Source organism: Colletotrichum phormii (assembly GCF_030913505.1).
Source record: "Colletotrichum phormii strain CBS 102054 chromosome Unknown BDP81scaffold_5, whole genome shotgun sequence".
In the NCBI taxonomy this organism is placed as follows: domain Eukaryota; kingdom Fungi; phylum Ascomycota; class Sordariomycetes; order Glomerellales; family Glomerellaceae; genus Colletotrichum; species Colletotrichum phormii.
Genome location: NW_026851447.1, coordinates 2463130 through 2487875, shown reverse-complemented (window position 1 = coordinate 2487875; position 24746 = coordinate 2463130). Strand labels below are relative to the sequence as shown.

The window sequence follows — 24746 nt, the reverse complement described above, 5'->3', positions numbered from 1 at the left end:
ATGGGTTATTCAGCTCCAATTTAGGATCTGGCCACAAAAACCACTCCCAATTCCACTTGCGAACAACTTCCATTGTGGATTGCAATCTTTTCCCAGGCGAAAATCAAGCTGTATGTTGAAAGTCAGGAGTTAGGTCGACCCAGAGCTGACGCGAACTGATTGTTAGATATGCATGTTTCTGGACTAAGAGCAAATGGCTGCATCAATTCCAATTCACACCGACCCCGATATGATGTCATTGGGCGACGCAACCCCAATCTACTGACCTCCCTTACTCACTTGGTGCGAGTTTGCTGTGAACCAAGAATCACATCAGAAGTTTCAAAGTAGCTTCGGTCTCGGTTTCGGCGGTTTTCTTAGGAGTATCTTCACCGTTCTCCTTACCTTAGTTGCGGCCGAATGGGTCGTTTTGTGGTGAGCACAATGAACGATTTGGTGGTATTTTCTCGGACCAGCCCCACGAAGACTTAGACAAGGATTACGAAAGCTGGGAAAGGTCCGAGGCGACGATCGCAAGCACAGTCGCCGCGTAATGCATCCCCTAGGCGCTCGAGGCTCAGCCATGGTAATAGTTGATGGAATGCTAGTAAAGCCGCTATATCCGTTAGGAGCAGTCACCCCATAGGCCATGTTCTGAGCTCTGAGCCACGACGGCTACACCGATCCTTGCTAATTCAAGTGTAACGTAAAGCGATGTTTAGTAGCCAAACATGTAAGTATTGTAAAGGCTTTCAAATTACCTTATATTGAGCCTTGTCGGCTGCTGCGAAACATCTCATGGACTTGAGGTTATCAATTCACACCCAGTCTTTGTTGGCCCTCAACTCTTACACTCTTTTGAACGAGTTGCCTCATTCTTCTGCCAACAATGTTACAAAAAGCCGCCGTCAGTGCTGCGCTAGTCCAGGCCGCAAGCGCAGCCCTTTACGATACTACCATCCAGACAAAGTATGGACTGATTCAGGGTTACCCGGTCTTCAATAGCTCCCCGGCAAATATGTCTCTTGACAATTGGGCAGATATCGCCGTCTGGAAGGGTATTCCCTTTGGTGCATCTACCGCAGGCAACAATCGCTTCAGGGCTCCTCAACCCATCGTCGCATGGAACTCAACTCTCGACGCCAAGTCATTTGGCAGTGTCTGCCCTTCTGCTGTGGGCAGCGGTACAGATGATTACACCATCGGAGAAGATTGCTTGAACCTCAACGTCTGGAGCGCAGCAAACTCAACGGATGCTAAGTTGCCCGTTGTCATGTGGAGTTATCCAGCCGGCTCGACCGCGGCGATGCCGCTATTCGACGGAGCAGGTATTGCCGACAAGGGCGTCGTATACGTCAACTACAACTACCGCACCGGATCTTTCGGCTGGCTCGCAGCGCCTGAGCTCAACCAGGAGAGATTCAGCAGCGCTGGATCGAACAGCTCGGGCAACTACGGTATGCTGGACCAGTTTGCCGCTTTGAAGTGGATTCACGAGAACATTGCCAACTTTGGTGGTGATCCGGACCACATCACAGTCATGGGCCAGTCCGCCGGCTCGGCGGCTACCTACCACATGCTCAACGGCCCTCTGCACGGCGTTCCTCTCCATGGTGCAATCATCCAGTCTGGCGTCCGCGACCCTCACGATCCTCTGTGCACTAGCTTGGCGGAAAACTACCGGACCCTGGACGTGAATATGGACACAGCGAGCAGATACATGGCTTCATTGAACTGCTCTGATATCGCATGCATGCGCGCTCTGCCGATGGATGACTTAGTCACCGACTTTCTCAATTCAGATTTCAGCTTTACAGCTACGCTCGACTATTACGCCATGCCGGATACTTACATCAACACTCTAAAGAAGGGAATTGCCCAGGATGTCCCTGTCATGACGGGAAACACTAAAGACGAGAGCGGGGCGGAATACGGCCTCAACATCACTCTTGCAACCTACATCTCCGACTTGAACGAGACATTCAGCACATGGCAGGACAAGTTCCTCGCCGCATACCCTGCCAACGACTCGGCTACGGCTTCGGCAGCCGAGAACGCCCAATGGACTGACCGCTCGAAGGTGGGAACATTCTTCTGGTCGCAGTTGTGGCAAGCCAATGCTACGTCGTCGGTTTACAACTACATCTGGGATCACGCCCCGCCTGGGCAGACTCGTGGCGCTTTCCACATGAGCGAGATCAACTATGTCCACAACAACCTCTACGGAACCGACTCCCCATGGACCAGCGAGGACTACGAGATTGCCGAGATTATGAACAACTACTGGGTCAACTTTATCAAGACTGGCGATCCGAATGGAGACGGCTTGGACAAGTGGGCTCCTGGAAGCAACGCCAGTGCGACAGTGATGGAGCTTGGTGATGGTTTCCAAGCCCTTCCTATTGCCAAGGACAACCAGATTGAGTTATTTGCCCAATGGTTCGATACCCTGGTCACTTACTAGGACATCGTTACACGTGCCTTAGTGGTTTCACGGCCTCTAAGGAAATGGCATCAGTTGCCTTCAAAGGTCATGAACATCATGTATATATTTTATATATCCTTCAGTCATATACTAGGTATTCTTCAGTCTTTGTTTCCAACTTCTCCACGCATGCGTGGGTCTCTTAAGTGCACTAATTATGACCACAACCCGAATCAATATGTGCGTTTATGAAATCTAGAGAGCCGAGGTCTTCCTCGGCTTTGCAGTATTGCTTATTTGGGAATTTTGAATGGATGTGCCTCTGTGTTGAAGACATACTCATCCAGGCTAATGAGGTCCGGTGGCGAGAATATGAGGTAAAAGTACTTGAGGGTCTCGGCAAGCCAGAAGCTCTATAGAAAGAAGAAGTCAGCAAAACGTGTTGTCACTCGGATGTAAGGAGCAATCGAATCGGATATCTATCACTCGACGTGTGCAAGTGCTTACCTCCATCTCGTCCAGTTTTCTCGTCTGATCAGGCGGAACTGTAACATCAGCTATAGCCGAATGAGCATGCTCCGTCTCTGTTGCCTTCAGGATCGACTCAAACATTCGCCAGGCAATATCTTGAAGATCCTGTCGGCCCGTCATCCTGTACAACAGGAATATGCTCTCAATAGCTTCAGGACGGAGGATATATCTTGGATCGCGCGCATTTCGGAAGCCCTTCGACAGCCTTGGATCTCCCTCGCTCTTCCATCTCGACTCATCCCAGAGGCATTCGTCATCCTTCTGGGTATCTCCGGTTTTCCGGGCTTCGCAAGGGATGAGATTGAAGTTTTCCGGCATCACACCGGACGGAAACGCGTCATACGCCCATGCGCATCCTCGTGCGACCTTCTCACCTAGAACAACATGATTGTCGACGGAAAAGAGCCTGCCTCCCAGACCAAGCATACCGCCCGCAAAGCATGCGAGGTGTTGGCCGTTGGATACGTGCTCGATCCGTTCAGCGTAGACGAAGGCATCACCAGCAAACAGGATGTCGTCTCGATCTGGAACCATGGGTCGGAATAGTATGTGCTGCTCTGCAATGGCCATCGCTCCGATGTACATCTTCTCGTATGATGGATCTCGACCGCCGAGTAGAGCAAACATTTTAGGCAGATATTCGTATAGTGAATCTGATAACGCTCCCAGCGTGAAGCTGTGATCGGTGTCGACTCGTTCTTCTCTGAAGTTGATCATCTTCGGCCACATCCCAGGAAGTTTCGACTTGAATTGTGTGCCTTCTAGGAACCTCGTGATGCGATCCACCGCGTCGAAATATTTCGGATTACCCGTCAGCTGGGATAGACGTGTGAATTCCATGGCCAATGAGCCCGGAGAAGCTGATGGGTCATGCGTGCCAGCTAGCTGAGTTCCTTTCCTGGCGTCTTCAAAGTTGACCCAAAACCCTGGTAGTCGATTTGGCGTATCGAACCCCATGTAAAGCATGTCTCCCAATTCTTTCGCCTTGTCAAGGAGGGCGGGTTCGCCGCTGAGATCGTATGCGCTTAGTAGACCGCCCAGATGACGAATCGTGGTTTCGAACATGTTTACGCTGGTAGCTGTTGTGTTGGCCCAATCCAACTTTACGGCAACATTGGCCGCGGCGCGGAACTCATCCTTGAGCTCCATGATCCAGAGGGTGTCAAGAGAATCCACCAGAGTGGCAGCCCATCCTCCAAATGTATCCTTTGCCCCGGCACTCACGGGCGCTAGCTCATCTCGACCCCAAGCAAACTTCTTGTAGCTGTTCCAACTTCGGATGAATACATCGCGGACGGCTTTCTGTCGCTTCGGTGCCTCTGGATGCGGATTGCCTACGCCGAACTCGTGCTGGATTAATGGGAGGCCAAGTGGCTTGCCTGTCGGTAAAGGCTTGAAGGATGTGACGGGGTGATGCTGCTCCAAAGTCGCCCAGTCGAAAGAACTCTTGCAGAATATGATCTCCTCGGGCTGGCTGCTGCTGCTAGTGCTGGGGAACAAAAGAATCGGTCTAGACTCGTATGGAGGAAAAAGTAAAAAGACTGTGACAAAAGCTGCGGCGAGAAAGACAGCCAAGCGGACGGGGCGCCGTGGCGCAAGTATGCTCTTTGAGTGCATGCGCATCTCAACGGTCTCAACACCAGACGCGCATCGTGCGATCTTCCGGATCTAAGCAGATGTGACCAGACGAGGGTAAGATGGCTGTATAAAGCAGCCAATCTACCATTGAGACGAACAAACTGTCCTTATTGAGAAAGGTCTGGACAGACACGAGCTTCATATAGCTCGGTAATTTCGGTCAGTTTCAAAGGCTATTTGTGGTGGAGGGTTACGCGGATCGTCGTTGTGGACACTCAGAGATTGGGCCGTGAGAGCTCCATGCCGGATAGCGTTTGTTGCAGGAAGGTAGCATTGCCATGCTCCAGCGAACTCTGCTGGCGGAAACATGGCGGGCTATCAATTTAAAGTGCAGTGATCGACAATGTCTGTTAGACGAAACAGTTTCGATCAAGTTGCGGGACAAACTCAAATTCAATGCCGCCTCCTTGTACCCGTCAACGCCTCTCCTACTGGTTACCAACGCACGGGACGGAGCCGAAACCGACGAGGCGAGCACTCGCGTTTGGCTGGAAGTTGGGATGTTCCAGCAAATTGTTTTGTCCATTCGTCAATTTGTCACCAATTCAGGCTTTTTGATGAGCTGATCATCCGCGTTGTAGGACGGACGAACCCGGGAATTCCAAGACCCTACTTGACTGAGTTTCTGATCCCACTCAACTTGAGTTGTCATTGAAAACCTTATTACCTCCACACAATCACAACAAGTTTTGTATTGAGGTGTAACGGCCGGTATCGTATTACAGACTTGTCAGGATCAACATCAAGGAAAGTTTGCCGCACTCTGCTGCCTGCAATACGCGTCGCGTTTAGAGTTGCCGAGTTCTTAACCTCTTGCAGACGCGCGCCTTCATCAACAACACATGAGATACTTTAGCAAACTCCACCTTATGATGCTGTAGTTGACTTGAACGTTCTTCTACTTTGCTGCCCTTACTTTTTCTGCAACAGTGCCAGGTTCTGAATAGCTGCCAGACCATACAATGCAGTGCAGTTGGTAGAAACCCAAGCAGCCTCGTCTGCGGGCTCAAGAACATGATTTCTGCTCACTGGTGTACTTTTCCAGACTATGTCTGGACCATAGTCCCGAAATCCAACCCCGTTCTCAAACTCCTCCAACGCACGTTCAGCTAAATCAGGCCTGTTCAGCTCGCTCGCCGCAAAGGCTGTCAAGCGAGAGTGTCCTTGTCTTAGCTGTAGTCTGCCCCAGCCAGGTCTACCATATCGGGTTTCCTGTTCCTCTAAACTGGCATTGAAAAAGGTGCAATACTCTAGCCATGCGTCCCTGAAACCAGTTACGTTTGCTTTCTCTGGAAACTGCTGCAGGATATCGGCCGCCACCTCAAACAATCCGAACATCGCTGATAGATGGGACACCTTGATCACTCCATTGTTCTCAGGGTCTGAAGCAGTGGCGAGATGGCCCCAGTTGGGGGATTGTAAGTCGCATTCCCCGTAACGAAGCCGTTGCCCAGGGCACCGATCCCTTCGATGGACCTGAACAGCTTCCTCTTGGCTTCGGTCCATCGTGGCCCTCGTCGCTCAAACTCGACAAGCCAGGAAGCTGCAAGCGATGCCCAGTCCGTTCCCAGACTGATCTCAACTGCATGTACATCTGGGCTGTAGGTTTCTCGGTCCTTGCGGACCTTTCTGCACGGATCAAGGACCAGAAACTTTTGATCCGTATCAAGCGTCTCTTCGAGAAGCTTTCCGACACGTTCGTCACCGCCAGACAGGTAGTAGAAAAAACGGCGATACAAGGCGTTCGATATGCGGGCTTGCTTGCAGCTATCACTCCAGTGCTGCACGCCATGTCGTGTGCCGAGACCCTGGTACCGCCCAAGGTGGTATACATCCATCTCCCCGGTATGACGAGTCAATGCTTCCGCCATATTGAACACATCAGCTCGGCCGGTCCGCAGAAAGTACAGCCAAAGCCATAGATCTGGCGACAGCTCTGAGTTATCCCAGGCATATCCGCCAACATCGTATCGCCAGGTGTGACGGTCTTCATCATACGTGTGCACGATATCGCCGTGGTCCCAGAAGCCGTACCAACGCCTTTGTTGCACTTGCTTCTGGTAGAATTGAAATAGGAACTCGAGACGTTCATCTGTGGGTGAGAGGACTTTTGACAGTGGAGACCAGTATGTACCAAAAGCTTGACTGAGGTGAATGACTTCCGGGGCAGGCTGTAACTTTGGAGTATCTCGAACCAAGTCTATCAGTGACGAGAACTCATCACCATCTGGCGTTGAGTCCGTCACGGAAATCACCAACTCGTTCGTTCGCGCTACCCCGTAAGGCGTCCCAAGCTCCGGTTCCCAATCCTCGTAAGTGATCTTCAGAGCGTCTAGCTGATCATCAAAACCTTGCTGGCCTAACCCGTCATGATAGGGACGAAAGTCCATAGGCCCAGCTTTGGGGTCGTACAGCCATAGTGTCACCTCGGTGTCCTCCTGGGAGGCACCAACGCCTCGAATATCGATCCCGGTTGGGTATCGTTCCCAGAAGTGTCTCGAACCTATGGCCAGCCCTCCTCGATTTGCGCCACCGACGTAGAAAACCCCTCCCGCTTTGGTACCGCTCGCGGTTTTGATCCACGGGTGACCTTCCTTCAGTCGTTTCTCGAGCGTAAAACCATCTGGCGAGAGTTGATGCAAGCTGAAGTCATTCCAGATGGGTACCCAGCGCAGAGAGGCTTGTGGCAGCTCCGGATTCCAACTTTCAGGGACGGCAGAGGCCTGCCCTGCACTTGAGCCGATCTGGCTTCTTTTCCAGGGTCCTTCCAAAGCCCAGTAAGCCCCTGGGAAGCCTCAGCAAGAACGCCCCCTGCTCCCGAAAATCATACATGGCGATCGAAGGCCGCTTCTTCCTGGAGAGGCATCTTGAGGCGAATCCCGATGCCCCGAACAAAGTCCTTTGTATCGCCGTCGTATATGATGGTGCGGAGTATCCGAATATGACTGGACCCGGCATATAGGTAGAATCTGAGTGTGAATGGTACCCATGGTTGGTGGGTTTCGACAGCCGGCTCAAATTCTCGAGATGCTTCAACGTGGACTCCGCGAACGGCTATGACACCACGAATAGGACCAGTCTGCTCGACTTCCACCGAACTTATCTGCCCGTAGAAGCTATGGTGCTTCAAAAGAGAGTCCGCTTTATCGGCGTCATAAATGCGATCTTGAGAAAGCAAAGCCAACCTGCCTTGGACACCAACCGTGCTGCCCTTAGCATTAATAATTTCCTTGATGATCTCGTTTCCTGTCTTTCCAAAAGTGATTTTCATCTTTCCAGTGTCAACTGAGATGATGTCTGAGTCTTCCTCGACTGTGAGCGTATCTGTAGTCTGTATCATGGCGTCCGATGAGTCAATCACAACGACGCGGTAGCTCCCATCTGCCGTCGCTGATGCAGGGATCGCATGACTTGTCCATTTCACAGATCCGTCAGGCCAGAATGCTGTTGGCCATGTTTGTAGTGGAATTTCGTCCTCACTCTCTGTTTTGCAAATGAAAGTGGTATTCGAGAGGTAGCAGACTCCTTGTCGCCAAGGTACTCCAAATGTGACACCTGGATTTGAGGGTGGTCCTTTTCCGAGCCATCGAACAATTCTTTCTCGATTAGACTCCATTGATGAGATGAGAGTTTCCCAATAGTTGAATTGCCCTAAGAGTCTTACGCGTAGAGAATATAGCGACCCGATATGGAATTGGGACTGAGAAAAAGTATGGAGACGGAAATAGCAGGGCTGAGGAACGGCGTAGCGATGCGACCATCACTTCGAGCTTGCCAAACCCTAAGATAATCTTTCAAGATGTGATGAACAGGGGCTTCGTGCACTGAAGTGGACTAGAGTTGATGTTGTCATTCGTAGGATTCTGACGTGTTGCGGGGGACACCGCTAGAAGCCGGACCCGGACGGAGAAAGCAGTGGGGCCGATATCAATGGGTCTTGCCGATAATCGCCCTCCTTTCCGGGAAGGCCTCGGCTCTGGGCGCCGGAGCGATCTCCGAGTGGCTGCTAGCCAGAGCATCCGTTGCGTTTTGCTTAAACCGCATCCAATTCATTCTGATGGGATGGGAACAGTGCGCAAGCAGGCATCTCTTCGTAGCGCCCTCATTGGTTTGAGTCTTAAGGGCATCGTTCGTGCGGGTTTGAATAATACTTTGAGTTACATTAAACAAGTACGGACGAGACATCTTACATCCAATTCTACATTACATACATGCGAAGTAGCAAACCAACGATGAAAGATTTGTGCCCCTTACTTCAACTGGAGCTGGATGTCTTTCAGTGTTGTCTCAAAGACGCGATTCAGCTCATCCAATCCAAACCGACTTGGCTTCCAAGTCGGCTTCGTAAAGTACACGCCCGCTGCAACGACCCCAAGACCAAATGCCCATGGCATCACCTTCCGCAGACCAGTAAAGAAAGCGAGCTTGAAGAACCGGTTCTGTCTCGTTCTGACGCGCTCAAGATGCTCTTTCCTCTGATTCGCCACAGGGAACTCAACGCTGCCCGGGACGTTTTTACCGAGGAACTCGCACAACGGCGCCCAGCCGTCCTCCAACTTGAACTCCAAAAGCCGGTCCTTGGGGACAGCAGCCCTGACCCCAGAAACTCAATGACCAGGTCCGCGCGCAAGCCCCAGGTGGTCTTGAAGATGGCTTCGTCCATGCTATGGAACCAGCTGTCGACGTCGCGCTCAACGAGGATGACTTTGGCTTCTGGAAACGCTTCAATGAGTTGAAGCGCGAAGAAGGAACCCATGTCAGTGACTGCTTCGTATGAGCCGAAGAGGGATTCCCAGTCTTTGCGGGTAAACGGCGCGCCGTTGTGAGTCGGGAGTGTGGGAAACACCGAGTCCGCGGCGCGAGAAAAGAGCGCCCATTCGCGGGGTGAAGATATGGCCTGTATGCCGTGGTGGACTCCTTGGTAGCCCAAGATTGTGAGAGCTTTGGTGATGGAAGCAGAGCCTGGGTAGTTGTTTAGTGCCCTGTAGGCATGTGTGAGTTACAGCGCTTTGGGGACGAACCAGTCCGTGTCATTCCCAAAGAAAGGACTTTCATTTCTTTAGCGGGATGAGGCACTGAAGCCGCTGGTGCAAGAGTCTGAGACGCCATTGTTACTGGAGTTTAACGTTACTGCTAAGGAAGCATACGTTGTGAGCAACGATAGACTGAAGGCAAGAAGAAGGTGGTGAAAGTGAGAGATAAGTGACCAGAATCAAGAGCGATTGACTGTTAAACACAATTAAATCAGACTCTAGCCCTCCGAAGGAACTCGAGATAAGAAGCAAAGACAATGACTGATATCAACGAACAGCGTCAAGCACGTGGACAAGTGACAGGCGCTCAGGTCCTGCTGTCGAGAGGGTTTCCGCTGATGGATCCCTTGTCTTCAGGGGGCGAGTCATGAACATCGCCAAAGCTTGTCAGTCTTAGCCCCCGTTGTCAGTGGATTATGTCCTTACCAAAAACATATTCAGCGCTGTATTCCCCTCAACCTTGCAGACAGGGGCCAGTGAACATCGCCATGGTCGGAGTCAAGCTGTCGGTAATGCTGAGATAGACCGGTGAGTGGTTCAATGAGCGATTCATCTTTAAGAGCTTCAGGTGTGGCGTATGCTTCATCTGTCGTTCTATCAAGAGCTATGCTTTAAGAGATAGGAGCACTGGGATTTCGTAGCACTGTGCGTGCAGTCAAGGAAGGCTTTAGTTAATATTTCTCTTCTTAAGTACAGCAAACCGTGTCTGCCCGCTTTGTCTCTCGACATATTTACAGCCAGTCATTATAGGGCATGCACACACTGAACTGAAACCAAAGCAGAAGTACTAAAACAAAACCAAACCAAAACCAAACCAAACTTCTCCCAAACTCCTATCTCCAGCGATCTAAACAACTAAACATGCACTCTATGAAGCTTCCTGGACCAACAACTTGCTCTTCCCAGCCAAATCCGCCGCCAGCTGCCTCATGGGGATATTGGCCATGATGTCAAACACGCTAACCTCAACCGCCACCTCCTTAGCAATCCAGTTCCTAACCTCAACAGCAACCAAACTGTCAACGCCATAAGCACTCAGTGGCTTGCCCGCATCGACATCGTCCTCGGGCATCATCATCAACTTGGCCAGACGCTGCACAAGAGCAGAGGTGATCAGGTGCACAGCCTCGTCGTCCGCCTTACCACAGCGAACCAGCTCGTCGCGGAGGGAAACGGTGGCAGAACCGCCGGCTCCGGAGCCCGCGGCGGTCTTCCTGAGGCCGGCGAACCGCTGGTCCTGGATCCAGTACCACGCGTCATCGTGCTCGTTGTAGGGGAGTCCGCACATGACCTGCGGCGGGTGCGCTTCGGAGCCCTCGAGCGCCGTGGCCATGAGGCCGTGGAGGTCGCTCTTGTGCATCACCTTGAGGCCCATCGCCTTGACGTGGTCTACATACTCGTCATGCTCGGCCACGAAGCCGACGCTGAGAAGGTAGCCAATATCAATGGTCATGGCACGCAGGCCTTGGCTGCGGCGGTACGCCGCGAAGTAGTCCTGGAAGATGTTGCCACAGCCATAGTTGCCCTGTCCACGGTGGCCCATGACTCCGGCGAGGGAGCTGAGCATCACAAAGAAGTCGAGGTCTCGCGGGAGGAGCTCGTGCAGATTCCAGGTACCGTGGACCTTGGGTCCGACGGTTGTTCGGACGTGGTCCGCAGTCATCTTGTCAAAGAGAGTATCCTGTTGTGAGTTGTTAGCCACAGAATCATCCTGATGTAGTTGAAGCTTGGACTTACTCTGAGAACCATGGCACCGGTGACACATCCCTTCACAGCAGGGACACCCTTTGCCTCCAAGTCCTCCAGCACCTCTTGAAGGGCAGCCTTGTCGCCAACATCGCAATCATATGCGTACGTGTTGGCCTCGTAAGTCTTCTGAAGCTCAGAGGCAAAAGCCATGTTCTCCTCGCTACTGGCGGCAGAGCGAGAAAGCAGGACGAGATGCTTAGCACCCTTCTCGGCAAGCCAGCGTCCAATCTCCTTACAGATACCACCGACACCGGCAACAACGTAGGTGGCGTCGGCATGGATGTCCACACTCGGCATACGAGGAACGGCAGGAACCATGTCGGAATCGTCTACGCGAACGACCACCTTGCCCATGTGCTTGCCGGCCTGCATATGGCGGAAGGCCTTCTCAACCTCGGCCATGGAGAAGAGCTGGATCGGCGCAATGGGCTTGACGGAGCCATCGTGGATGAGCTTGGCCGTTTCTTCCCAGAGAGCGACTGCGCGAGGAGTGGGATTGTTCTCGAAATCGAGGAGGTTGACGCCAATGTAGCTCTTGTTATCGAGGAAGGGCTTCATGTCGAGACCCGTGTTGGCGAAGAGGTCGGCCTTGCCAATCTCCAAGAAGCGACCGAATTTGGCGAGGCAGTGCCATGAGAGGCGAAGAGCTTCACCAGCCAAGGAGTTGAGAACGACATCCACGCCCTGGCCGTTGGTAGCCCGCATGATGGCCTTTGCGAAACTGGTGTCACGGCTGCTGAAGATGTGATCCTCGGGAATTCCGTACTGCTCCATGATGAGCTGCTTCTTGTCGTCCGAGCCGACAGTTGCAAAGATTTCGGCGCCCTTGCGTTGTGCGATCATGATTGCGGCTTGACCAACACCTCCCGCAGCGGCATGGATCAGAATTTTCTCGTCCTTGACTAGGCTTCCGGCTGTGACCAGGGAGTAGTAAGCCGTGAGGAAGATGAGGGGCATCGACGCCGCCTCCTCGAAAGTCATCTTTTCAGGGACGGCAATGGCACCCTTGGCCGGGAAGCGGACGTGGGTCGCAAAAGTGTCGCAAGAGGCGGTCATGACACGATCGCCGACCTTGAAATCCGAGACCGCTGAGCCGACGCGAGTGACGACTCCAGATGCATCGACTCCGAGCTTGTTCTCGGCGAGATTGCCCAAAGCGACGAGTACATCCTTGAAGTTGAGACCCACTGCCTTGACCTCGACCTCGATCCAGTCCTCAAGCATAGGCTGATAGTAAGTCTCATCCTCTTCCCATCTGAAGGTATCGAGAAGACCAGGTGTCTTGATGGTGAGCTTCAGAGGCCTTCCGCATCCCTTGAACGAGACGAGCTCCGGTTGTCCCTTGGCTTCATACTTGCGAAGAGAGCCGTCGACATTGAGAGTTCTCTCAACTCTCGGAATATAGACGGTGCTGCCGCGAGCAGCGAACTCGCCGTCAAAGCCGTCGCCACGACTGTGGCTTAGAGCCACCTTGAGGACATTGCTGGCAGCTTCTTCGAAGTTGATGTTGCTAGCTGTCTCCAAGTCGAGGGTAGCTAGCCGGACGCCTGCGTCCTCGTTGCGAATGGCTCTTGAAAGACCAACCATCAACGACTTCATCGGCTCAGCGCATTCCATTGCAGCACCTCCAGTGATCCAGAGGGTTCCGGCGGAGCCAAGAATCACTTGACGTAACTTCTCCCAGTTCGCATCCGTGAGATTGGCAAGGATGGGGTTCTCCCACTCCGCGAGGCAGAGACAGTACTTTCCGTCGACCTGGCTCTCCGAGACCTCGTTCCATTGAGCGATCGATATATCTTGACCAGTAGATACGAAATGCTCTTTAATAGACTGTGCAAGCTTTTCAGATAGCTCGGAGCCTGTGCTGACGATGACAAATTGAGAGGAGATAGACACCTGCTTCTCTGGCTTCGTCGAGATGATCAAGGAGACTGGCTCCTTGGAAGCCTCGCGATCGCCGCGAATGTCGACATCGACACCCGAAAAGCCGGCCAGGTTCAGTGCAGTGTTCCACTCCTCGACATCCAGGAGGGGACCACCCATGCGCCCGTCTTCCTCGCCAAGCCACCATCCAGGAAGGGGGCCCATGATGAATCCACTGAAGATACGCTTGATCGTAACCTCAGAGAGCACAAGACGACCACCAGGCTTGAGGAGCGACTTGCAGTGGGCGAGTGTCTCTTGAATACTCTTGGTGGCGTGAAGTACGTTGGCGCAGACAATGAGGTCGTAGGTCTCAGGCGTGAAGCCTTGCTCGGTAGGCTCGTTTTCGATGTTGAGAGTGGTGAATTCCATGATGGATGCGTCAGTCGAGAAGCGATCGGCCGCCTTGGCCAAGAATCCCGGCGAGATGTCTGTGAAGCAGTACTTCGCCGCCTTGGAAGTTCCATCGGCATTGCGGAGGCGCTCCAGAACGTGGTACGTGGTGCCACCGGTGCCAGCACCAATCTCCAAGATGTTGACACCGGGTCTCTTGTCGGCGATCAATCCAACGTACTCAGCAACGTTGGTGTTGAAGCTGGTTCCAAATGCACCACGGTAGAAGGAGTACAAAAGATCGCCCTCGGTCATGACCTGCAACGGCTCGACTACGCGAGAGAAAATCCTGCTCAGATTCTCTCCGATGCGGTCGACCATCTGCACCGTTATGTCACCACTCTCAGACAGAACGATTCTCTTGCGCGCGGCGTCAAGCTCGGCCTCAACTTCCGCCTCATTGGTAGCAAGAGGAGGGAATTGCTTGATAGTATCGTGCATCCACTCGACATAAGACTTCCAGAAGCCATCTTGGGGCACGAAAGCTTTGCCCTCCTCACTCTCGAGCCAGGCGAGGCAACGGTAAATGTGAACAAGGCAGACGTACTCAAGCTTGTCAAGAACTGAGTCGTCATCCTTGCTCTTGAGGGTACGTTTGTAGACAAGCTCCTTAATCTGCGAGGGCTCCAGCAAGTCCGAGTCCTCGTGCCAAGTCTGCCCGAAGCAAGAGGCCCTCGTCTCTTGAGTCTGAGATGCGTCTCCCTCTCCAACAGAAGCCAAAGACAGCCCGTCCATAATAATCATGGGCTCAGAGAGATTCTCGGAGATGGTGATAGAGGACTTCCAAGTGGTGTAGCTGGTCTTCTGGGCTGTGGAGCATCCATGAAGCTTGGTTCCAGGGACTGTGGAGAGTTTCGCAGAGACAAAGATCCTATCAAACGAGAATGGCACAACTGCTTCGCTGAGAGATTGATCCTCTCCACTGATGGAAGGGAAGAGAAGATGCAGAACAGAGTCGAGGGTCGCTGGGTGAACCACGAACGGGTATTCGAAACCCTTGGGCATGATGGCCTTGGTATCCGGTACACTAATGATACCGTAGCTTGAACTGGGTCCAGCGAAAAGCTCGGTCATGTTGCGGAAAGTCGGGCCATACTGCATGCCGATGGTCTCAACAGTGTCGTAAAGAAAGCTTCGTGCAGGCTTCTGGCAGATCTCTTTGGCTTCGGCAAAGGTTTGCGCGTAGCGCTTGTTCTCAAGGCCCAGCTCGCGCTGCATGGCCGGAGAGAGAGACGATTTGTAGGTGACAGAGACCAGTCCTCGCGCATGCACCGTCCACTCCTTGATGTCTTCCGACCAAGAAGAAACAGCGAACTCGTTGAGGGTAGCTGACGGGCCAGCCTTAGTACCAGTGCGACGAGGGTGCAGTTGGATCATCACCTCGATGCCCTTGTCGGTGTCCGGCACTCTCAGGGCAGTGTCAATAGCAACATCGCGGAGTTCGTATCCGTAGACCTCCTCTGTGGCGTTCTCTTCCGCAAGCTGACGGGCTGCTTCAATAGCCATGACAACGATACCCGCCCCGGGATAAAGGATGTCGCCCTGGACCTTGTGTTCGCGGATCCAGGGGTTTTCATTGCACCGGAGGAAGTTGCGCCAGGTGGGATCCGGAGTGCCCGGGATTCGGTATCCAAGCAAATCGGTACGTGGCTTCTCTCTAAGTCTGTATTCGCGACTGAGGTAGGACTCGTCCCAGAAGGAGAGCTTGTGGTTCCATGCGTATGGTGGCAAGTCCACGAGCATACCGGTCTCAGCTGCGACTTCGTTGACGCGGTTGATGTCAACGTCACACCCCTTGGTCCACAATTGTCCCATAGCTTCCAGAGCAGTTTGAGCCCCATCGAACTTGCGTCGTAGTATCGTGGCATAGGACAGGTCCGAGAATCTGTCCTCAGTAGAGAATGTGTCGAGCAGGTAGCTTCTCAGAGCCGAGTGAGGACCCAGCTCGACAAAGACACTGGCAAACGCAGACCTATCATGAGATCGGGCCTTGCCTTGGGTATGGTGCAGAAGAGAACGAACGGCGCCCACGAAGTTGACGGGAGAAACCAGGTTGTCCACCCAGTAGGAAGGTGTCATTTTCTCTGGAGTGACAAGCGTTCCAGTCACAGAGGAGAACATGGGAATGTCGGAAGATCGATGAGGGATGCCTGTCAGAGCAGCCTCATATCTCTCTCGTGCGGCTTCCATGTGGAACGAATGGTAGGCCACATCCATCGGCAGGCGAGTGCAGGGGATCTGCGCTTCCTTGAGAATCTCCTGCAATTCGCCAATAGCAACATCGTCACCAGAGACCGTGCAAGCCTTGGGACTGTTGAGGCAGCCGACGATGGCCTTTCCGAGCTTCAGGGATTGAAGGTGCTCGCTGACGCTCTCGGCGCTCGCAGACACGGCCAACATACCGCCGTGCTTGGAAACAGTCTTGGAAACCTGACCTCTCAGCCATGCAATCTTCACCGCCGCTTCATGATCGATGAAGCCTGCACAATAGGCGGCTCCAATCTCGCCGCTAGAGTGACCAACAACGGCGACAGGCTTAACACCCCACTCTTTGGCAAGATCAACGAGAGCAATTTGCAAGGCAGTGCAAGCTGGCTGGCTGTAGTCCGTTCGGCGTAGGTTGCACTCGGATTCGGGGCGATCCAGTTCTTCGGTCAACGTCCAGGAGCAGCCGAAAGACTTGAGAATTGTTTCAGAGCGCAGCATACTGTCTCTGAAAGCCTTGTACACGGAGAGACCTTTGCCCATCTGGGAGTACTGGGCTCCTTGGCCAGTGAACACGAAGGCGACGCCCGGCACAGATGAGTTGGACGATCTAACAACAGCGGGGATGGTCTCGAGGCTCTGGTAGAGACTGTTAATGTCGGAAGCAATGGCGAAAGACTTCCAGGGCAACGTTGTCCGTTTCGAAGAGAGGGTATAGGCAAGGTCAGTCATTGAGAGAGGTTGGCCAGAGGTCTTGGTGGCAAGATAGTCGATCATTCTTTCGACGTTGCGCTTAACGCCCTCTTGATCATTGGCGGAAAGCACAAAGAGTTTTGAGCTGGGATCTTCCGGGCTGATGATGCTCGTCGTCTCTGTTTCAGAGCCGATATCGCTGGAACTGCTGGAAGGAGAATGAGGCAGGCATGGCTTAGGGACGGTCGCATGACGTCCTGGGAGACCATGGCGAAGGAGATAGGATGCAGCATCCTCGAGGATGATATGGGCATTGGCTCCTCCAAAGCCAAAAGAATTGATGCTAGCACGTCGTGGGCCGCTATGAGGCCACACGGTAAGGGTTGTGGGAATCTTGACGTTCTCTGGTAACTCAATCTGGGGGTTGAGTTCTTCGAACCTGTACAAAACATGCATCAGTCAGATGGTCGACAAGAATCCCCCTAGGGGTAGAACTTACCACAAGTTCTGGGGGATCAGTCCCCTTTCGACGGCTAAGGCAGCCTTGATAACACCAGCCACACCAGCAGCACCCTCCAAATGACCGATGTTGGCTGCGAAATCAGCAATGGTTCAGAGACAATAGTTCAAAGAAACATCAAAACGGGGCTGAACATACTCTTTACCGAGCCAACATACAGCTCAGACTTGCGGCTGGGCTGGGCTCCTATCGTCTTGAGAATAGCACGGGCTTCCAGAGGATCGCCAGCTTGCGTTCCCGTGCCGTGTGCCTCAACGTAGCCAGTCTCTGCAGGATCAACGCCAGCTTTGCGGTATGCAGTGCGTATAAGCTCCTGCTGAGCTTCGCTATTCGGCAGTGAGATACCAGGGGTTCTGCCATCTTCGTTTGCTGCTGAGGCCAGCACAACAGCACGGACGGTATCGCCGTCGCGAAGCGCGGCATCCAAGGGCTTGAGAATAGTGACGCCAAATCCTTCTCCGCGAGCGAAGCCGTTGGCGTTCGCGTCCCACATCTTGGACTTTCCCTCGGGAGAGAGAATTTTGGCGGCACCGAGCAGGATGGACATGTCTGGGCCAAACATGAGATTGGCGCCAGCAACAACACTCTGTCGCACAAGGTTTGTGTCAGCAATCTCCCCGCTCGTAAGGGGAACTCTTGTTATGTGCTCGTTTCACACTCACCATCTCTGCCTCTCCTGTGCGTATGCTCTGACAAGCCAGGTGGAAGGCCGTCAGACTAGATGAGCATGCAGTGTCGATCGTCATAGAGGGACCCCTGAGGTTGTAGAACCACGAAAGCCGATTTGAGGCAAGGGATGAAGAAAGGCCGGTAGCATCTTCAATGAGGTATCAATATTGCAATGCTAGAACACAGAATAGCAGGACTGGGTACTAACGGTAAATAGAGGGTCCTTCGTTGTCACGAGCTTGCAGGTTGGGGAAGTCTCCGGTGAAGGTACCAATGTAGCATGAGGTTTGAGTTCCCGAGACGTCTTCCAGTCTCAGACCAGCTGATGAACAATTAGCAAACGGGGTGTTCTTTCACCTCTGCTAGATTGTTGTAGACTTACCATTCTCAAACCCCTCGTATGTTGCTTCCAGGAGCATCCGGTGAGTCGGATCCATAGCCTTAGCTTCCTTGGGTGTGACAGAAAAGAATGGTGCGTCAAACACCTTGAAGTCTTGTTTCAAGAAGTGCGCATGTCTGAAAAGAAAGATGAGGCTGGAAGAGTAAAGGATTTCAACGATGATTGGCTTACCTGGGCTGGATGCTTCCAAGTCTTTCAGGGTCAGGATGGTAAAAGCCATCAACGTTGTAGCGATCCTTGGGAATCTCGGACCGTGCAGAGCGAGCGTCCAAGAGCATCTGCCAGAACTTCTCTGGGTCAGAAGCATCGCCTGGGGCTCTCAGCCCGATGCCGATGATGGCGATGGGCTGACATGTGCTTTCAGCACGGGTGGGCTCGTCAATGAACGGCATGTTGTGTAATGGGGAAAGAGAGAATGGGAATTATTCATAGGTATAGCGTTTGGGTATCTTAGCAGGATAGTGGAAGGTAGGTTGGGCAGGACGAGAGTGTCAGAGAGAACTAAGGTGAATATGAAGAAGAATTACAAGAGATTCAGGTATCATATGTCTGCTTCGATGCAACTTCGATCGGATGATTCCGCATTTCCGTTCACAATGGCAATGCCTCAAGATGAGGTCCATCCATGTCATCAGATAACAACAAAGATGCCTACCTTGGCCAAAGTCCGAACGACTCCATCGAAACGACGTCTTTCACCCAATACCGTCATATCCTTCAGGCACGTTGTCGGCCTCTTGTCTCCCGGTATTGTGCGCAGCAGGACTACGCCAGAGCGGTGACAACCCGACACAATGGCAGAGATGTCTCTATGTGCTGAAGCCGGGGCGTTTCCACATCCCGATCGCCAAGGGTCCTGCCAAGTACGGGAGGAATCCGAGGGATGTATGGTTCCAACAAGAACAGGCTCCGTTTTTGACGGGGGCAGTTGAATTGGACCCCCTGGTGGATGGGTCTCGCATCTGATATTACGTTGCGGAGCACTCGCGGTGCCGCTGACTCGGGTCTCGGGATACCCTAGCAGAGCTGGAGCCTGGATCGATTGGCGAATAATCATACCCATGCTACAATTGAGTCTTTACAACACATCTCGCAGCACGTGGGCCCTTTTAGTTGTCCTGGTAATGAAGATTCCCTTGGGTGAGTTGCCGCCGGCATAGCTGGAATGGATTCATGACGCGTCTTGCCGGCGGCTCTGTGCAAGAAGTAGACACGGGGAGTAACCCAAGTACGTCTCCGAGGTGTTTCAAGGATATGAATATTCTTGGCTGATTGTGCATTTGCACCGGTCCCGGTGGCGGAGCATGCAGAGGACCATCGAATTATGTACGCTCGCTCTTCCTTCCCAGGAAGTTATTCGGTGCTCATCGAAAGTATGAGTTGCATCTATGCAAAGAACTTCATCATTTGCCATTGGATAGATCTACATAGGACTTTGATAAACACACTGAGATGTCAAATAACATTCGCAACATCCGAAGCTTCGGGCTCCACCAAAGGCTGATACCAGCAAAACACATTATCAGGATCGTAAAGATGCTTCAAAGCGCGTAACTTCTCTAGCCTCCACGGCTCGTACCCATAAAGTGCCTCTGAGGGATCTCGCATCGAAGATGTTGTGTTGCCATAGTTCACGTACTGTTGCAATCGACCGTAACCCGACGTTGCGATGAACTCCTTCTTCCATCGATCAAGATGCTCCTCGAACTTCTCTCTAAACTCAAGCTTCAACGGCGTCGCCATGAGCATTCTGTGAAAATAAGTCAGTGTTGCTTCTCCCCGAGTGAAAGCAACAGCTTCGGTACGTCAATCAACTTACAAGAAATGGTTCGAACCCCAGCGCCAAGGGAACGCCGTCGCTTCGCTGGGCAGCTCTCGTACTTTTTGGTGGGGCAAGCATTCGAACATGGCTCCGAAGAAGCCCTTGCCCGCCCATTCTTCGTTCATGGATCTGACACTCTCAAAGAATGCCCGGGTGGTCTTGAGGTCAAACTTCTCCACGCAAGCAGCTCCCATCATCTTGTAGGGCGCTTTGGACCAGACCTCTGGTTTACTGAGAACGTGATTCATGCCTTTGTATGTCTTCCACGGAAGATCAGCCCAGGTCGTGATCACCTTTCCGCTATTGATAACGGGCTTCAGGTCTTCGAACTGCTGGACCCATGGATCTGCCTCGGCTTCGGGGCCAGACCAAACAAGATTGACAAGTATGTGGTGCTGAGAAGATGGCATGTTAGCCTTGTGCGTTCACGAATAAGGTTGGATAAGCATTCTTCACCTTCCTACCACCTTCGCTCTGGCGAACCCACAGCACGAAGATGGCCAAATTGGCCGGGATAACTTCATGAACGTTATTGAGAGTCTCAAAGACAGCATCACACTGCTCAACAGTATACTCCAGGTCCCAAGTGTAATGTATGCCCTTGTTTGCCTGGGGATATACCCGGAACGTAGCTTCTAGCGCGATACCAAAGTTGTGCCCAGCTCCGCGGATAGCCCAGAACAATTCGGAGCTCGAGTCTTCGGACACCAGAACAACGCTACCATCGGCGAGTACCAGCTTACAAGACACCATGTTATCGTGCAAGAAGCCGTATTTGCCTTGAAGGCGGCCGAGGCCGGCTCCGAATGCCACTCCTATGACGCCCGTTGTCGGACAGGAACCGACGTCTGCAACTGTATCAGCTTACATCTTGAAGATGCTATACTCAGCATTGAGTACTTACTGACTTCCATTCCAACCGAGCCAAGAAACTTGACAAAGTTATCCGTTATGACGCCTCCACCGACGGTAACTTGTCGCTCATCGGCATCAAATTCCAGCTTGTTCAGCGGGCGCATGTCGATGAGAATCCCGTCTTTCAGGTGCCGCATTGTTGTAGTAACAGCATGGTGGCCTGACCGTGGCGCGAACGGAATGCCTTTTTCCCGGGCATACTTCATGACCTGAATCACATCTTCTTCGCACGCCGGCTCGACAGCCGCAAGGTACGTCTGTGGCAATCTGCAGTCAGCATGAGTCTTCGGGTCGAAGCTTGCTCCGGACTGACCGGACGCTCATAGTCTGTGAATCTGAGGTTGGATCTCCCAAACTCTTCAGAGTCGGTGAGGTGAATGCAGGCTCCGGCCGAGAGTCTGGGTCTCAGTTCGTCCCGGATAGTCTCGGGGCTCGTGATTCTCGTCATTATGCTGGTGTCTTTGAATGCTAAGCTGAGGTCATGGCCAGTTTGCCAAGCAGTCAGATACTTGTGAAGCTCGACAGCAATGTTCCATCGGACTGCATGAATGAATTCGAAGCCGGTTTCGGAAACATCACATGTGGAGTAAATCATCATCCTTTCTCTACCTGAGGGAACCACCGGCTCAACTCCGCCATGTCCTCAACATCCCCACACATTAATCTGAGACCAGCCAGGGATGCCAGAAGTCGGACTATGTACGGGCGCAACTGAAGAGCGGATTTTCTGTCATTTCTGTGCAGAGGTTCGTGGCGAAGGACCTATTGTCTGTTCATTGGCAGACTGTTCCCACGTGCCATGAACAAAACCCGTGGAATTTCCAAATCTCCATGGATCCAGCCCCTCGAAGTCTTGAACTGAACGGCCAAGACCGGGGTAATGAGCTTGTTTTCTAAACAAGCATTGACTCGTGCTTCGGCTCCAGGATGTCTCGGAAATAAAGTTTTCTTCTGCAGCTAATTGAACCAGGGGTTTTTACAAAGATTCCGTTCCTGGAAGCAAGATTCGGCAGTCACTGAGCAGTCCGGCCCGGTATGCAAGGGTCTGGAGATGGCAGTCCGGGACTCCCCGGTTGTCGTGGCCCGCTCAGCATGAATCGAGTTCTCGGAAACCGCAGCGACCTTCTTATCGCGTTCCTCTCAAGCACTCCGTATGGATCCCACGATGGTTCTTTGCGGGTCCGTGAGAACGTGCGACGATGTTTGGTTTTCATTGGCAGACGTGCTCAGTGATGCTCTTTATCCCAGGAGACCCTGAACCGACACATGCGGAGAGCCTCGCCATGGTCGTGTTGTTGCGGGACATGGTCCGACGAGCTCTCCGCTATAGCTATGAGTGAAAGGGCCAAGCTCGAGGGGCGAGACTTGAGAAGCTTTTTTTGATGTCAACGGCGACGCAGACTGTCTGGGTCGAACAAGTACGGACGCCGTGGTCGAGTTGAGGAATTTCCAATCATCACGATGGTCATATCCAACTTACCTGAGCAGGTTCAAGCTCACCTGAGCAAGTTTCCAGCAATCTCAGCTTTCAACACTGTTATCACCTCTCTCTGTCTGGTAAGTTCAGTAAACCAAATAGTCCTCTCAGACCGAAATCTCACCAATGTTCTAGATCGCGACATACATCTTCTGCAGAAGCTTCTACTACCTCTACCTCAGCCCGCTACGGCACTACCCAGGCCCCAAGCTCTGGGCCATCTCTCGCCTGCCATGGAACTACGTCAACATGAAGGGCCGCATCACCTGGCGCATCCGCGAGCTCCACGACCAGTACGGCCCCGTCGTCCGCATCGCGCCCGACGAGCTCTCCTACACCAGCTCCACAGCCTGGAAGAAGATCTACGGACAGCGCACGCCCGAGTTCCCAAAGGCCCTCGACGGCCGTGGCATCGCACCGCCGACCATGGGAGGCCGTAAGACGCTAATGACGGAGGATCAGGCGGGCCACGCGAAGCTCCGGCGCGTCATCAACCCGGCCTTTTCTGAGCGTGCGTTGCGTGAGCAGGAGTACTACTTTCAGGACTATACGGATACTCTTGTTAATCAACTCAAAAAGGTGTGTAAAGAGGGCGCGGTGGATTTGTCAACCTGGTTCAATCTTCTTGCTTTCGACATTCTCAACGGTGAGTGACCTGCTTGATTCACAGTATCTTCGGCTCGTGAGGTTGGGGAGGTCAACCCTGCGAATCTAACGAAGAGTTCACCCAGACCTCGCCTTCGGCAATTCTGAAAACTGCCTCAACAATGCCGACCAGCCCTGGCTCCGCCTCATCAGCACGCGCGCAAAAGCCTACGTCTGGATCCAACTAACAGTACAATACGGCGTGTTCGACCATCTCACCTGGATCGCGCCGCGCCGCGTGACCGAGTCTCGCCGTAAGCACATCGCCATGACGGAAGCCAAAGTACGACAACGCATCGAAGCCAAGAACCCGGGCAAGGACTTCATGTCCTACATCCTCGACAACACGGAGGAGAAGCCGCTCACTAACGTTGAGCTTACAATGCTGGCGGGCACCTTCATCGTCGCCGGCAGCGGGACCACCGCCGGCGGCATGTCTGGCCTGACGTACCTGCTGCTACATAACCCGGAGAAGCTCGAAAAGGTAAAGGCGGAGATTCGTGGCAAGTTTAGGGCGCAGGAGGATATTACAATAGTTGCTGCGCAGAATTGTAGGTACCTTCGCGCGTGTATTGACGAGGGCATGCGGTTGTATCCGCCGACGCCCGGGTCCCTGCCCCGATGGGTTCCGGGGGAGGGCGAGGTCATTGATGGCAGATGGGTTCCTGGCGGATACGCCGTCGCTGTGAATCAATTCGCGGCGGGACACTCGGAACACAACTTCCGCAGGCCTCGAGAGTTCATTCCTGAGAGATGGCTTGAGCTGGGCCCCGATTCTGAGTTCGTTGATGACGACAGGGCGGCAGTCCAGCCGTTCTCGTATGGACAACGTATTTGTATTGGAAGAGCGTGAGTAGCCCCTCCAAGGAGGTTGCAAGAGAAACGAGAAACTGGAGAAGACGCTGACAATCTCTCAGCATGGCGTACGCCGAGATGAGCCTGACGATGGCCAAGATGATTTGGAATTTCGACTTTGAGCTCGAGAACCCTTCTGAAGATTGGTGGAGCAAGCAAGGAACGTATATTATGTGGGAGAAGGTTCCTTTGATGATTAGGCTACGCCCTAGAGTAGTTTCTTGAAGTCCTTCTAGAGCACTTGTCAAGTCGCTGCGCGAGATGCCTCGCCCAGAACTACAGAACCATAGAAAAGCCGTCGTAGACAGTGTAGTTTAATCACACTGATATTTCTGCTGTAGAAACGCATCTTGCCATCAAGAGATATTCATTGTTGATGCGACTCTAGCAGCAATCATCTCCCTGCACTTTGTCCTACGCCTACTGTAGACCAATCTTGACTCTGACTTCGAGCAGAGCTTGTGCTCGACCTGTCATCACGACGACCAAGCCCTCCTTCTAACACATCACACATAATCGGACGAACCCATCTCCGTAAAATCGAGTCAAGGACCCGGTTGTATCGAACCCCCTCCCCCGAGTTGTCACTTAGCAACAGAACGGTTGACGTCCGAGTCAGCGGACCGCACCCAGGGGTACCCATGGGCCACTCCCCCGTTCATTCTCGTCCTCAAAGTCCCTTGCTCTCGGATCACTGACGGCCCCCACCTCGCGATGGACCCTTTTATCAGATTCCCATGTCATTTGAAGAGCTCAAGCTTTTGGACCAATGCCAAGCATCATCTGGAGCACGTTGGCGCAGGGTCCAACGAAGCCGGTGACGTTGAGTGACATGGACTGATTGACCAATGACTGCCCAAAGATTCAACGTGGA

At 52.9% G+C, this 24746-nt stretch overlaps 7 protein-coding genes across 7 annotated transcripts; 2 read left to right on the top strand and 5 right to left on the bottom strand.

Annotated features, from left to right (window-relative positions):
* Window positions 1-868: 868 nt before the first annotated feature.
* On the top strand, window positions 869-2443 carry BDP81DRAFT_392029 (Alpha/Beta hydrolase protein; the record flags this gene model as incomplete). The annotated part of the gene is made up of 1 exon (XM_060587646.1): window positions 869-2443. One exon carries the CDS (start codon window positions 869-871, stop codon window positions 2441-2443), a length of 1575 nt encoding a protein of 524 aa, XP_060448612.1.
* Window positions 2444-2697: 254 nt separating this feature from the next.
* BDP81DRAFT_314096 (family 47 glycosyl hydrolase) lies at window positions 2698-4552 on the bottom strand (the record flags this gene model as incomplete). Its single annotated transcript, XM_060583962.1, has 2 exons — window positions 2698-2817; window positions 2912-4552. The coding sequence occupies 2 exons, from the start codon at window positions 4550-4552 to the stop codon at window positions 2698-2700; spliced, it is 1761 nt and encodes a 586-aa protein (XP_060448611.1).
* Window positions 4553-5485: 933 nt separating this feature from the next.
* On the bottom strand, window positions 5486-8189 carry BDP81DRAFT_459280 (uncharacterized protein; the record flags this gene model as incomplete). The annotated part of the gene is made up of 3 exons (XM_060593522.1): window positions 5486-5947; window positions 6013-7296; window positions 7404-8189. The coding sequence occupies 3 exons, from the start codon at window positions 8187-8189 to the stop codon at window positions 5486-5488; spliced, it is 2532 nt and encodes an 843-aa protein (XP_060448610.1).
* A 634-nt stretch (window positions 8190-8823) lies between these two features.
* BDP81DRAFT_392027 (uncharacterized protein) lies at window positions 8824-9682 on the bottom strand (the record flags this gene model as incomplete). Its single annotated transcript, XM_060587645.1, has 3 exons — window positions 8824-9129; window positions 9189-9535; window positions 9595-9682. 3 exons carry the CDS (start codon window positions 9680-9682, stop codon window positions 8824-8826), a joined length of 741 nt encoding a protein of 246 aa, XP_060448609.1.
* Window positions 9683-10435: 753 nt separating this feature from the next.
* BDP81DRAFT_513106 (beta-ketoacyl synthase domain-containing protein) lies at window positions 10436-18550 on the bottom strand (the record flags this gene model as incomplete). Its single annotated transcript, XM_060595812.1, has 8 exons — window positions 10436-11287; window positions 11344-17008; window positions 17069-17162; window positions 17228-17675; window positions 17752-17906; window positions 17967-18080; window positions 18141-18274; window positions 18330-18550. The coding sequence occupies 8 exons, from the start codon at window positions 18548-18550 to the stop codon at window positions 10475-10477; spliced, it is 7644 nt and encodes a 2547-aa protein (XP_060448608.1). The 3' UTR covers window positions 10436-10474.
* Window positions 18551-19613: 1063 nt separating this feature from the next.
* On the bottom strand, window positions 19614-21343 carry BDP81DRAFT_313003 (FAD binding domain-containing protein; the record flags this gene model as incomplete). Its single annotated transcript, XM_060583857.1, has 5 exons — window positions 19614-19908; window positions 19978-20396; window positions 20437-20828; window positions 20885-21152; window positions 21209-21343. 5 exons carry the CDS (start codon window positions 21341-21343, stop codon window positions 19614-19616), a joined length of 1509 nt encoding a protein of 502 aa, XP_060448607.1.
* Window positions 21344-22356: 1013 nt separating this feature from the next.
* BDP81DRAFT_513084 (cytochrome P450) lies at window positions 22357-24173 on the top strand (the record flags this gene model as incomplete). Its single annotated transcript, XM_060595811.1, has 4 exons — window positions 22357-22452; window positions 22508-23018; window positions 23104-23866; window positions 23935-24173. 4 exons carry the CDS (start codon window positions 22357-22359, stop codon window positions 24095-24097), a joined length of 1533 nt encoding a protein of 510 aa, XP_060448606.1. The 3' UTR covers window positions 24098-24173.
* Window positions 24174-24746: the final 573 nt, after the last annotated feature.